Below are 13,600 nucleotides of genomic sequence, written 5' to 3' on the forward strand. Positions count from 1 at the left end.
GGAGAGTGAAAAAGTTGGCTTAAAGCTCAACATTCAGAAAACGAAGATCATGGCATCCGGTCCCACCACTTCATGGGAAATAGATGGGGAAACACTGGAAACAGTGTCAGACATTTTTCTGGGCTCCAAAATCACCACAGATGGTGACTGCAGCCATGAAATTAGAAGACGCTTACTCCTTGGAAGGAAAGTTATGACCAACCTAGATAGCATATTCAAAAGCAGAGACATTACTTTGCCAACAAAGTTTTGTCTAGTTAAGGCTATGGTTTTTCCTGTGGTCATGTATGGATGTGAGAGTTGGACTGTGAAGAAGGCTGAGCGCCGAAGAATTGATGCTTTTGAACTGTGGTGTTGGAGAAGACTCTTGAGAGTCCCTTGGACTGCAAGGAGATCCAACCAGTCCATTCTGAAGGAGATCAGCCCTGGGATTTCTTTGGAAGGAATGATGCTAAAGCTGAAACTCCAGTACTTTGACCACCTCATGCAGAGTTGACTCATTGGAAAAGACTCTGATGCTGGGAGGGATTAGGGGCAAGAGGAGAAGGGGACGACAGAGGATGAGATGGCTGGATGGCATCACTGACTCGATGGACGTGAGTCTGAGTGAATTCCGGTAGTTGGTGATGGACAGGGAGGCCTGGCGTGCTGTGATTCATGGGGTTGCAAAGAGTCGGACACGACTGAGCGACTGATCTGATCTGATCTGACTGTAGAATTTTTTAAATCTATTTATTTATTTTGGTTGTGTGGCTTGGGTTGGCTTAACTCCAACTCAAATGACCAGGGAATTCCATGTAGGAATTTTGAAAATACAGAAAAGAAGAAAAGACAAAACGACTTATAATCATCAGTTAGTGTTAGTTGCTCAGTCATATCTGACTCTTTGCAACACCATGGACTGTAGCCTGCCAGGCTTCTCTGTCCATGGAATTCTCTAAGCAAGAATACTGGAGTGGGTTGCCATTCCCTTCTCCGGGGGATCTTCCTGATCCAGGGATCGAACCCTGGTTTCCTGCATTGCAGGCAAACTCTTTACCATCTGAACCACCAGGTACAATGAGTTGGTGGGGTTTAAAACAAAAAGCTTGTGACTTAAATTTGGGGAAGCATTAATCATCTTCACTTAATTTGGGGAGTAAACTTTGTATGTTGAGGCTGTAAGTTAAATTATGGTGGGTTCATCTTGACCATTCATTCTGATGTAAATGAACTGAGCTATATTCTGGGCTCAGGGTAGCCTTCTCTTGCAAGGAACTTACGTGAGGGGGAGAGGAGGAGGCCTCTGGACCTCCTGGCTCTGGTGAAGGGGTTGGATGCAAAAACCTGAGAGGTTCCTCCCTTCTCTGGGATCCCACAGCCATGTCCCCCATAAGTAGCAAGGGACTGAAAATCAGAGAGTGACTTGCTTATTTCTCTCATTTTTTTTAAGAAAGAGGAGAACTTTGTTTACATAAATGCTCCATCACTATATTTTCATATTTTGGCCATGCTATAGGGCATGTGGGATCTAACCCTCATTCCCTGCAGTGGGAGTGAACGCAGAGCCTTAACCCCTGAACCACCAGGGAAGTCCTAAGACTATTAAGAAAACTAAATATAGTCTTCCATCTTTGCCCCAAACGCCCTTGATCTTGACTTTGAAACCCATCAGGAGAGTTGGGTGGCTTCTATCTGGGCTTCTTACTAGAATTTTAATGCTAATGTTTAACAGAATTCAAATTATCTATACAAATAAGACACACAGAGAGAGCCTGTTAAAAACAGATCCCCCTTCCCCCAACGGCTCCAAAATAGTGGAGACAATTTGCTTGTTGATGTCACTGGTGCTGACAAGCAGGCCGCCACCTCCCTGCCTGCTTTAGGGTGTCAGTGAAACCTGACACGGTCCTCGGCTTGTCAGCTTCTGTTCTTTAGGAGAAACAGGTGGTAAAGGGAGAAAACTGGAGACAGGCCACTCCTAAAGGAATCTATTGTGTGGCAGCTCATTGCATTTTTTTTTTTTCTCAATGGAAAAAAACATCATTAGTTTTACTTTTTAACTGTATCCATTGGAATTGTATTGGAAGGTTTCATTAAGGTATTCCTCAGAGTAGACTTGAAAAGATGAGTATTCATAAATGATAATGAACAACGACTAAGTATTAATGTTTTAGGGACTTCTCTGGCACTGCTGCTGCTGCTAAGTCGCTTCAGTCGTGTCCGACTCTGTGCGACCCCATAGATGGCAACCCGCCAGGCTCCCCTATCCCTGGGGTTCTCCAGGCAAGAACACTGGAGTGGGTTGCCATTTCCTCCAATGCATGAAAGTGAAAAGTGAAAGTGAAGTCGCTCAGTCGTGTCCGACTCCCAGCGACCCCATGGACTGCAGCCCACCAGGCTCCTCCATCCATGGGACCCTCCAGGCAAGAGTACTGGAGTGGGGTGCCACTGCCTTCTCCACTACAGTGGTTGAAATACCTCTCTGCTAACGCTGGGAGCACTGGTTCCAGCCCAGGTTGGGGAACCAAGATCACACGTGCCATGCGGTGTGGTCAAAAGATTAAAAAAAAACCAAACATACTTTGTACACTAGGTGCCACTACTGAATGGCTTAATAATAAAAATCACGCACTCTTTAAAAACATTTAATAACCAACCGCTACTGCTGATCCAGAAGGGATACTCTTTCTTATTAATGACAAACGTACTTTCTTGAGTAAACTTTCATCACTTGTTCCTTTATTTTTTTTCACTCAGCCAAATTTATCTGATGCAATATAATAAAGCAAGACCTATGTAATGCAGAATTAAAGTGGAGATTCATTAAAGCGGACTCCAGTTGAAGGTCATTTAATTTTTTAATTTGTCATAAAATTCTAAATTAAGGAAGCCCGTCTTTATTTATTTAAAGGTTTCTATGGCTGTTCTGACCCTTCCTTGTGCGTTTGCCAAAAGCCCTGTAAACAAAGCCTCCTCAGGGACAGAGGTGATTATCTGGGCTTCTCCAGCTCCTTCCCTTCTCTCCTCCACCCTCCGCCCCGGGCCCCGCCTCCCTCCGCCCCGGGCCCCGCCTTTCTCCGCCCCGGGCATCTCCGCGCAGGCCTCTGATTGGTGCAGAGCGCAGCCTTGCCTTTTAGGGACAGTTGTCGGGCTTTTAAAGTGGTAGGGGAAAGGGTGCAGTGGCTGCTTTTATCAACCAATCAACTGTTTTCTTGCCAGATCCCCAAATATTCCCGGGCCAATGGAGGGGAGAGCCCAGGATGCCCGGGAGAGGCCGGGCTTAAGTTGAGCCGAGAGGCAGGCGCTCAGACAGCCTTGGGGCCCCGCCAGCCCCCATCTGGCTCTTGTCTGTGTCGCTGTCAGAATCTGTCTAGCTCCGCGTTCCCTCGCAGGGGTGTGTTGGGGGGAGTCCTCATTCCGACTCTCAAAATGGTTATCAAAGTGTTTGTTGCCACATCATCTGGGTCCATAGCGGTAGGTGTCTGATGGAATTCGGGGGCTTTCTTCTCGTCCTCTTTTCTGAAAAACTCAGACTTGGAAGTAGAAGCAGCGGGTATGGCCCAGCGCTGGGCTTACATTTCTTTTTGAGGCGTGTGTAAGTAAGCCTGTGAGCCCTTTGCTCTCTGCCTTGATCTGAATGGTGTAGAAGTGTGTAAAACGTGTGATCTGGGGCAGCTGCGTGTGGAAGGGGATTCGAGGAAGGGGGGGTGTGTTGGATGCTAAGACTTAATGTGTGATTTGTGTCTATTGTGTCGCATCTTTGGTAGAATCAGAGGCTTTTTTTTTTTTTTTGGTGGAATGTTTCTGCCATTCATCCTGTGAGACTTAGACAAATCTAATATTGCAAGTAAATGACACTTTATGTAACAACATTTTTAGCTTATGATGGGCCAGATTACTAAAATGACCCCTGGCTATAATGACTTGTGTATGTGGTGTAATCCTAAGGAAAGTGTAAAGTTAGCATGTGTAATACTATTATTTGAGGGTAATGATGTCACAGTGAAAAAAACCAAATATCTCTGAGGTTACAGATTTAAATGCTCTAGGAATCCAAACAGACCAAAAATAGGTGCCATCTCTCTAAGTCCAGCCTTCGTTTTGTGCCTTAAGAAATAGGGGTAAGGGAGGGACTCCTTTTATCCTTGGAAATGCTTCAGGCTTTGGTATTAGACTTGAACCTGCAGTGTCTGTCTGGGACTGATATTTGGACCAGCATTTTAGCATCTACAAGGCTGTGGAGAGAAAACAGTTTTATTAGTCCTGAGAGGTGAAGACCAGCACAAGGGCTGTTTCCTTTTATATCTGATTCCTGGAACTTCTCGGGTTGCAGCTTGGATTTCAGCGGTCCCTCAGCCAGGATGACACCCTAGGCGAGTGACTGGCCCAGGGAACAATCCTAACAGCAGCTACTGAATGGCTTCCCCTCTCCCCTACCACCCACCTCCAGCCCTGAAAGTTCACACCGTTTCGAGAGAGGACAAGAGGAAAACCTGAGAAAAGAGCCTGGTCCTTCCTTCTGACACAACTGTTTAATGATCTGCCGAGCATCTTTCATGATGTTCCAATTTTATGAAAAAATTCCAAATGTAAAACGGTGAAGTCTTTTACGGCTGTTGATGACCTCAGAAATTTGATCTACAAAAAGCACATTTTTGGATTGCTTAGATTAAAAAAAAAATTTTTTTTTTTTTTTTAAAGAAAATGGCTTTCATCATGGAAAATGGCTTTCATCGTGGGCTTCACATAAGCTGTTGACACACTCATTGCTGGAAACTTTTACTGCTAACCTGTCAATCTTGTACATATTCCATAGATCAGGTCTGAGTGACCCTAGACATCCTTAACAAAGACAATGAACAAACAGGTCCTTTCTTCGGATTTTCTGATTTCCTACGTTCTTGAAATTTAGGAACATGCTTTAATTAGCCTGGGAGGACCTGGAGGGGTACTGTTTATTCCAGGATCTTGAAAAATCCAAGTTCATTTTGCTGCTGTAAGCAAATGTTTTGGTGCCACGTGGGACGATGTGACTTTGAGAAAGTTATTTCACCTTGCTAAGCCTCAATTTCCTTGTCTGTAAAATGAAGATAAGAATAGAACTCAACTCAACTTACTTAGGAAGTAAGTTAAGAGTTAGAGTCAGTAAGGGTCAGTAAGCAAGGGTCAGTAAGTAAGGGTCAGTAAACCAAGAGTGTCCAGCATGGTCTCAAGTGCTTAATAAATATTATCATTATTAATTAATGCTATAATTATCAGCTATTAATATTGTTATAGCTATTGGATATTATAATTATTAGTTAATGTTAAATGTTAATAATATTATTAGTAATTGTTAATATTATTGTCATTGTTATAATTATTAGTTAATATTAGAAGGTCTTCATTTGTGATGATGTTCATAATAATTATCTCAAGCCACATAAACTGAAGAATTTCTGTCTTATCATAACGAATAAGAACAGATTATTCCTACGGTGTCTGTGCTAAAGACTTTTCCTGGTTGAGGGAATTTCACCCGGAAGTTTCTTTGCAGGACAACCTAGAGCAGCTGTCAGCACTTATGCTGTGTGGATGGTGGTTGGTCTACAAAACTTTTACTCCTTATTTCTTCAGTCTATATGCTTTAAAAATAGGTTCTTGCCTGTGACATCATCAGAGAGAGCATTATGACTTCTGTTGGATGAATGAAATAAATGAAAAAGGAAAATACTGATTGTAATCTCTTGATGAAGATTACACATGCAGTTGTGTATTACATCTCTGTTTTAACAGTTGATGCCAAACTGTGGTTCCATGTTTTACTACTTTAGAGATAGATGTGGGTGAAGAGACCCTGGGAGCAGGAAAAGGTTGTGTCTTCGTGTCTAACCATCCCCTCATCTTGAAGGCCATTGTTGCAAGGGGCTGAAGACAAAGGGAGAGAGATCAGTCCTCCCTGTTTTCAAGATGCACAGCCCCTGAGCCACCATCATTAAGGACAGACTAATGCTGGCTCCTGGATTTCTTAGTCCTTTTTCCAGTCTTGGGCTTTCCTGGTGGCTCAGATAGTAAAGAATCTGCCCACAATGCAGGAGACCCAGATTCTCTCCCTGGGTTGGAAGATCCCCTGGAGAAGGGAATGGCTATCCATTCCAGTATTCTTGCATGGAGAATTTCATGGACAGAGGAGCCCAGTGGGCTACAGTCCATGGGGTCGCAAAAGAGTCAGACACAGTTGAGTGACTAACCTTATCACTTCATAGAGGGAAAAACATAGCTCTTGAACTGATGACTCTGGGTGTGACCCTTGGGAAATTCTTTAATTCACTGCACCTCAGTTTTGTTATCTTAAGATGCTGATCAGAATTCTTGCCTGGTGTGGCAGTCAGGACGAGACAATGAGGTAACAGTGTACTGGGTGCCTGATTGTGCAGCTACTCGAATTGTGGTGCAAAATGCTTTTCCATGCATTCCTTAGTTCTCACCAGCCCTGGGAGAAAGGCAGTGTTCTATCCATTTTGCAGATGAGGTGATGGACAAGCAGAGCTTCTGCTCAGATAGCAACCTTCCTGGCCAGGATGGACTCGCAGGTCACCTGTCACTTAGATGTAGCGTGCTTTATGTTACAGTGCAGTCACCTCTTTTGGAGAGGTTTCTAGCTGTACAAGACAGTAAGTGGGAGGGGCCAAGCGAGTGACCCGAAGATCCCTCTGATGCATCACAGTCACCAACAGTGGCCGGTGACTTCAGGACCCCGAATGACACTTTCTTTTTATTTTTTGATTCATTTTATTGCAGTATAGTTGATTTACCATGTTGTGTTAATTTTTGCTGTATAACAAAGTGATTCAGTTATATATTCATATACATTCTTTCTCAGATTCGTTTCTATTATGATTTATCACAGGATATTAACTATGGTTCTCTGTGCTATATAGTCGGGCCTTGTTTATCCATTCTATATACAATCGTTTGCATCTGCTAATCCCAAATTCCCACTCCATCTCTTCCACACCCTCCTCCGCTTTGGCAACCACAAAACTGTTCTCCTTGAGAATGACACTTTCTTATGAGTCAATGTAACAGGATAAGAAAACAGAGCTTTCTGAGCTTCCACTGAGGTCCCGAAGGCTCCAAGTGACAAAGACCCTGAGGACCCCAGACCCTCCGGAGGGGCTGCTCAGAAGGATGAGGCAGCCTTGGCCATGGCACCCTGGAGAGGGGAGAAGGGGTGAAGCATGCAAGGAGAAGTGGGTCTGTGGTGAGGACTGCTGGGGGGCTCTGCACCACCCCTCCCCTTGAAGCCTTGAAGGGGAGCTCCCCTCTGGGGGCTGATGTTGTGTCCCTGGGGTCAGCTTGGGAGGCCATGTGGAGAAAAGCTGTACATCGACTGCAAGGAGTGGGGAGTGTGTAGCGGGGTTCCTTGAGCAAGGGTCCACCGAGGGGGTGTTGTAGGAGAGTGCACCCACACTCAAATGGGTATCAGAGTGTGGGCAAAGGCCACGTGCCAGCCAGGTTGAGTCACGTGCTCACCCCTCCCTCTGGGCTCATCCTAAGACCCTTCTCCAGCCCCCAGCAGAAGTCAAGTGCTCCAGACAGCTAGGAGAGCAATGCTTTTGACCTATTTTAAGTGACTGGTGTTTGGGAAGTCCAGGATGGCAGATTTTATTTTTCTTCTCTTTTTTTTGAATGAGGTGCTGAGAGATAAACTTTAATGCAATATCATGCTCCCAACAGTCAGTCAACTTTCTGTAGATGTAATTGCTTGTCTTGAGAGGGATAATAATCAACAGATCATCCCCTCCTTTTTTCTCCATTTTTCTTTGACTTTCCAGAAGAGAAAAAAATAAGTCAGGACTTGGGAAAATGTTCTCCATCTATTTAGAAACTGTGGAATAAAATTAAATCCTTTTCCATCCCACCTCAAATCCTAAGGCATGATTTTTTTAAGTTCTTTTCTTTTATAATTGACATGTAGTTAATTTACAATGTTGTGTTAGTTTCAAGTGTGTTGTATAGTGATTCAGTTAAGTCCTGAGGCCTGATTAATAGAGATGGGAATGCCGTCCGTGGGGAAGTGGACTTCAGCCAGGCTGAAGGTATTTGAGGAGCAAGGAAGAGAAGGGTTTGAACAGAATACAGAATGTTGCCTTCTGAGTATTTAACTAAAAGGAAATCTACCTGAAGTGAGGATGTCTCTACTCTTTGAAACAACAGCAAGGTTATCTCTGAAAATAACTAAAGGAGTAAGTGGTTTATAAAGTGACATAGTAATTATGAACAGGTTGGAGAGTATGTAGAGAAAACATGATTAAAGTAATAATTTAGTCCAACAACCGGTCGTCGTGTCTGGTGGGATTTTCTGATATTCAGAAACTCCGCCGTGAGGCCCGGGAATATGGAGTCCAGTTTCCACTAGAAGGACCAGGAGGTCTGGGGTTCCCCTAGCATAGCCTTGGGGAAGCTCACCCTGGTGGGGAGGTGAGCAGTCTGTCCATTGGTTCTGAGAGATGTGACACTCAGGAATGTGCCTAAGTGCTTATGCCAGATTCTTAAGGGACCTTCCATCGTTCTATTCCTTTCTGTATGACTTATGTTTTTATTTTTTGTCTACGCTTGCCCCAAACTGAAATAGATCCCTTGGCCTGAGTCTTATGGATTAAATGTTTTATTGTAGCTAAGAGCAGCCTTTAATTTATTGACCTAATGCTTTTAGTTGTTTTATCTTTATTATGTTGATGGTACAAATATTAATTAAGAAAATGTATGATTACCATTTATGTATGGGTATATGTAATTTATATACAAAAATTTATATATAATTTATATTTAGGTAAGTATTAGATACTCAGTCGTGTCCAGCTCTTTGTTACTCCATGGAGTGTAGCCCACTAGGCTCCTCTGCCCTTGGGATTCTCCAGGCAAGAATACTAGAGTGGGTTGCCATTCCCTTCTCCAGGGGACCTTCCTGACCCAGGGATGTAACCAGGTCTCCTGCATTGCAGGCAGATTCTTTACCATCTAAGCCACTAGGGAAGCCCATAATTTATATTCACTGTACATTAATTAAAATTATAAAACAGTAATTTATATTAATTAAATTATTAAACAGTAACATTATGCTTATAATTAATATGCTATATCTATATATAATCAAGTCACCACCCAAACCAAATTACATAGGGTTCATTTTTGGTGGTGATTTGATTCTAGGGCATAAGCATCCATATGTATCTTTCTTTACCTTACCTTAGGAAGGAACCTCTACACAAAAGTCATTGATATAACCAATCATTTTGGCAAAAATGAATAAAATAAGAATTTTGGGGAGGTGTATAAATCTCTGAAAGCTCAGTTGGTAAAGAATCCACCTGCAGTGCAGGAGACCCTGGTTCAATTCCTGGATCGGGAAGATCCTCTGGAGAAGGGATATGCTACCCATTCCAGTATTCTTGGGCTTCCCTGGTGGCTCAGCTGGTAAAGAATCCACCTGCAATGTGGGAGACCTGGGTTCGATCCCTGGGTTGGGAAGATCCCCTGGAGAAGGGAAAGGCTATCTATTCCAGTATTCTTGCCTGGAGAATTCCATGGACTGTATAGTCCATGGGCTCTCAAAAAGTTGGACATGACTGAGTGACTTTCAGTGACTTTTATAAATCGATAAAGATTTATATCGAATGAATTGGGTTTAAACAAAAGAGGGTTTGAATCTAGATGTTGGGTTTAGGATGGGCATGTACCTTTTCAGTGTTTGGAATCCTCAGAATCTAGTCCTTCTGCTGATAAACAAGTTACATGAAAATGACAAGGGGGCTCATATCCTAGAAAACATTCTTAATGACTATTTTCATTGTGAGGCAATATTCCATTCAGAGGACTTAAAATTAAGATATTGGATATTTTTATATCAAAGAAGATACTAATGTAAACTTTCAGTTTTAAGAAAGGACCATATTGTGCCTCTTTATCATCTGTGCAAATGAGTGCATTTTTTTTTTTAACCCAAATAACATCTTATGAATCTATTCATGTGAAGAGCTTGGCACCATGTCTTGTGCAGGGTAAGGAATCAATAAATGAGTATTGATTGGTTTATGCTATTGATCATTTTGAAGTTTCTCCCAGAGTTCTTACAATGTGGTCCGCACTCTGCTGTAAGTTGTCTACAAAACAGCCTAGTGGTCCAGTGGGTAAGACTCCATGCTTCCAATGCAGCAGGTGCAGGTTTGATCCCTGGTCAGGGAACTAAGATCCCATATGCCCTCAGTCAAAAAAAAAAAAAAAAAAAGGCATCGTGCATTCTGGGAGTAAATTCCTTGACTGAAGAGAGAAAAATTCTGACTGAAGAGAGAAAATTGGGGAAGGAGGGCTAAGATTTCAAGATGGCCACATTCACAAAGAAATGACATTGGTAGAATACAGTCCTTACTGGTGACCCACGTGTGGAGAAAAGGGCACCTGGGTTTTCTCTTAGGTGCGGCTGCACTTTGATTTTGCTTAAAGAGTTGGTTGTGAATAGAGAACAATTATTTTACTGCTTTACTCTTTCATGTGCCAGGAGAAATATCCACCAGCTTTTCTAGTTTTTTCCCTGCTCTTCCTTTTCCAATAACCTCCATGCGGACTTTTCGGTTTCCTGTGTTATTTCTAAAGCTACGTTTGTTCAGCGTGACTCATGTTCCCATTTTCATAACTGTGAATAGTGCCTTTTAGTGTGGGTATACTTGGTATTTGAGTTTCATAGTAAATTGTGTTTTTTTTCCTTCTTTCTATCATCTTGTTCTTTGTAACCAATCTCTATTTATTTTTTGGCTTTAAAGCTTAGCAGAGAATTAAAAGTATTTTGAAGACCTCGAATAAAAGCTATGATGATAGTATCTTTATTCCTATTCGGTTGACTATATCATGATTTAAACATTGATGAGATTAAATTTTCAGAATTTAAATGATTGCTCTGTTGATCCTATTAAATGAAGAAGTGTGATTTTATGATTTTTCTTGTTTAAATACTTAGCAAAGTTATTGGTATTGTATGGTATAGTTGGAGAATGGGTTTTTACAAAACGGTCTAACGGTAATCCTTTTCTTCTCATGACTAGATTAGGAAGAAACAGCAAGAAGTTGTGGGCTTTTTGGAAGCTAATAAAATCGATTTTAAGGAGTTCGATATTGCTGGAGATGAAGACAACAGGAAGTGGATGAGAGAAAATGTTCCCGGAGAGAAGAAACCTCAGAATGGGATTCCGCTGCCTCCTCAGATCTTTAACGAGGAGCAGTATTGTGGGGTGAGATTTAGTTTCTCTGAAAATTCTTCTGCATGTGTGTTTATCAGAAATTGTTTAAAGCAGATAAGCTTCGAGGTAGCATTTACATTTGTTGACATTTTTCAGCTTGTGATCTATTTCTACTATTTGATACCTGGATGGTTAGATCCATGGTGGAGAATAAATAGTTGAGATTTTAAAAATGATAGAAACAATAAAATGATGATTCATAAGTTCTTGGGATTCCTTTAGGTTTTTTATTTTATTTTGAAGAGAGGAGGCCACCTGTTCAGGCAAAATAAGTGTTTAGTTGAAATGACATTCTGTTCACCCTGGTAGGGTACACATACCTGCATCCACTGGGTACACTTTCACCTTTGTAAAGAATGATTTGCAGAAGTAAAGTTTTGTGTGAAAGTGAAAGCGTTAGTCCCTCAGTCATGTTCAACTCTTGTGGTCTTATGGCCTGTAGCCTGCCAGGCTCCTTTGTCCATGAAATTCTCCAGGCAAGAATACTGGCGTAGCTTTCCATTTCCTTCTCCAGGGTGTCTTCCCAACCTAAGATCGAACCCGGGTCTCCTGAATTGCAGGCAGAAAGTTTTGTGTAAATGCATCTAAATTGCTAAAAAACTGTTATGGACACCCTTCCTCCTTGTGAGGACACAAGAAGATGACCGTTTATGAACCAGAGAGGGGGTATTCAACAGACACTGAATCTGCTGACACCTTCATCTTGGACTTCCAGCCTCCAGATCTGTGAGAAATAAATGTCTGTTGTTCGTCAACCACCAAAAACAAAACAAAACCAACAAAAACTCTTCTGGGCACTTAATTATAATAGCAATTTTATTTTATACATTTAGTCATTCATTTTACCACAAAATCATTTTTTCCTCAGGGTTTACAGATTCTGCTTGGTAAATCAAATTGTTGAAAAGAAACGTTTAAAAGCTCAAAGGACTTTGGAGCATGAGAGCTGGAGTTAGCTTTGGGGGGTCATCTAAGTCTTCCAGGTCATTTTTCAGACTTTGGCCATCATGCTTCTGGAAGGCAGAGGGAACTAATTACCCAGAGCTGTGCTGGTTCTGGAGGTCGGAGCCTGGTATAGGATTTTTTCACTCACTCCTTCTCTTTTATAAAAAATTAATTATTTATTAAAAAATTGTAGGCAATTATTATTTTGTTTTGCTTCACCACGTGGCATGTGGGATCGTAATTCCTCGACCAGGAATCAAACGTTTGCCCTTTGCCTTGGAAGCATGGAGTCTTAACCATTAGACTGCCAGGGAAGTCACCACCTTTCTCCTTGCTATACAAAACTGCTGGTCCTTTAGCTCAGCTTCTCTTTGTGATTATATTTCTCACCTAAAGCAAGTGTCATCAAACTACAGCCCGAGTGCCAAGGCCTGCAGCTTTCTGTTTTGGTGAAATTTTATTGGACACGCCTGCACTAATTTACCACCTAGTGCCTATGGCTAATTTTGCATGATGGCAGAACTGAGCAGTTGCAACAGAGACCATCTGACCCACAAAGCGAAAAACATTGAGATTTACTATCTTTTCTGGTGGTTCAGATAGTAAACAAACCGCCTGCAAAGTAGGAGATCCAGGTTTGATCTCTGAGTCAGGAAGGTCCTCTGAGAAGGAACTGGCAACCCACTACAGTATTCTTGCCTGGAGAATCCCATCGACAGAGGAGCCTGGTGGGCTGCAGTCCATGTGGTCTTAGAGTCAGACATGATTGAGTGACTAGATGACATGACATTTACAGAAAAGCTTTTAGACCTCTCATTTGAAGCATGAATTGTTCTGCTGTTGGGGGTTTATATAACTTTCTTAGGGCTGATATAACAAAATACCACAAACCTGGTGATTCTTATGGACTGTATGTTTGTGTCCCCCTAAATTTGTATGTTGAAGTTCTAAGGCCCAAGGTGATGGTATTTGAAAAAGGGATCTTTGGGAGGTGATTAGGATCAGATGAAGTCCTGTGGGTGGGGCCTTCATGGTGGGATTAGTTCCCTTATGGGAGGAGGAAGAGAAAGAGACCCCTTTCTCTTCACCCTGTGATCACACAGCCAGAGGCAACTGTCTATGAGCCAGGCAGAGAGCAGCACTTAATGATGCTACACCCAGAACACATTTCTGTTAGTCAGCCACCCAGCGTATGGTATTCTGTTATGGCATCCCCAGCTGATGGTTACAGTGCTTTAAAACAACAGAAATTTATTCTTTCACAGTTCTGGAGGCCAGAAGTTTTAAATCAAGGCATCAGTAGGGTTGGCTTGTGCAGCAGGCTCTAAGCGAAAATCTGTTTGATGAGTCTCTCCCGGCTTCTGGTGGCCGCCAGCCATCTCTGACATTCCTCCACT

General features: G+C 42.4%; 1 protein-coding gene across 2 annotated transcripts in view; it reads left to right on the top strand.

Annotated features, from left to right (window-relative positions):
• The first annotated feature begins 3,204 nt into the window (after positions 1-3,204).
• The window catches only part of LOC113895360 (SH3 domain-binding glutamic acid-rich protein-like), a 72,360-nt gene continuing 61,964 nt past the window's right edge, over positions 3,205-13,600 (top strand). Inside the window, exons 1-2 of one of the 2 annotated variants that reach the window (XM_027546488.1) lie at positions 3,205-3,456; positions 11,064-11,249. In XM_027546488.1, the coding sequence (XP_027402289.1) occupies positions 3,412-3,456; positions 11,064-11,249 (231 nt within the window). In that variant the 5' untranslated portion in view covers positions 3,205-3,411. The remainder of the gene's footprint in view (positions 3,457-11,063; positions 11,250-13,600) is intronic. The other variant, XM_027546495.1, reaches the window with a different exon arrangement.

The sequence above is a fragment of the Bos indicus x Bos taurus genome, chromosome 1 (genome assembly GCF_003369695.1).
Source record: "Bos indicus x Bos taurus breed Angus x Brahman F1 hybrid chromosome 1, Bos_hybrid_MaternalHap_v2.0, whole genome shotgun sequence".
Taxonomy (NCBI): domain Eukaryota; kingdom Metazoa; phylum Chordata; class Mammalia; order Artiodactyla; family Bovidae; genus Bos; species Bos indicus x Bos taurus.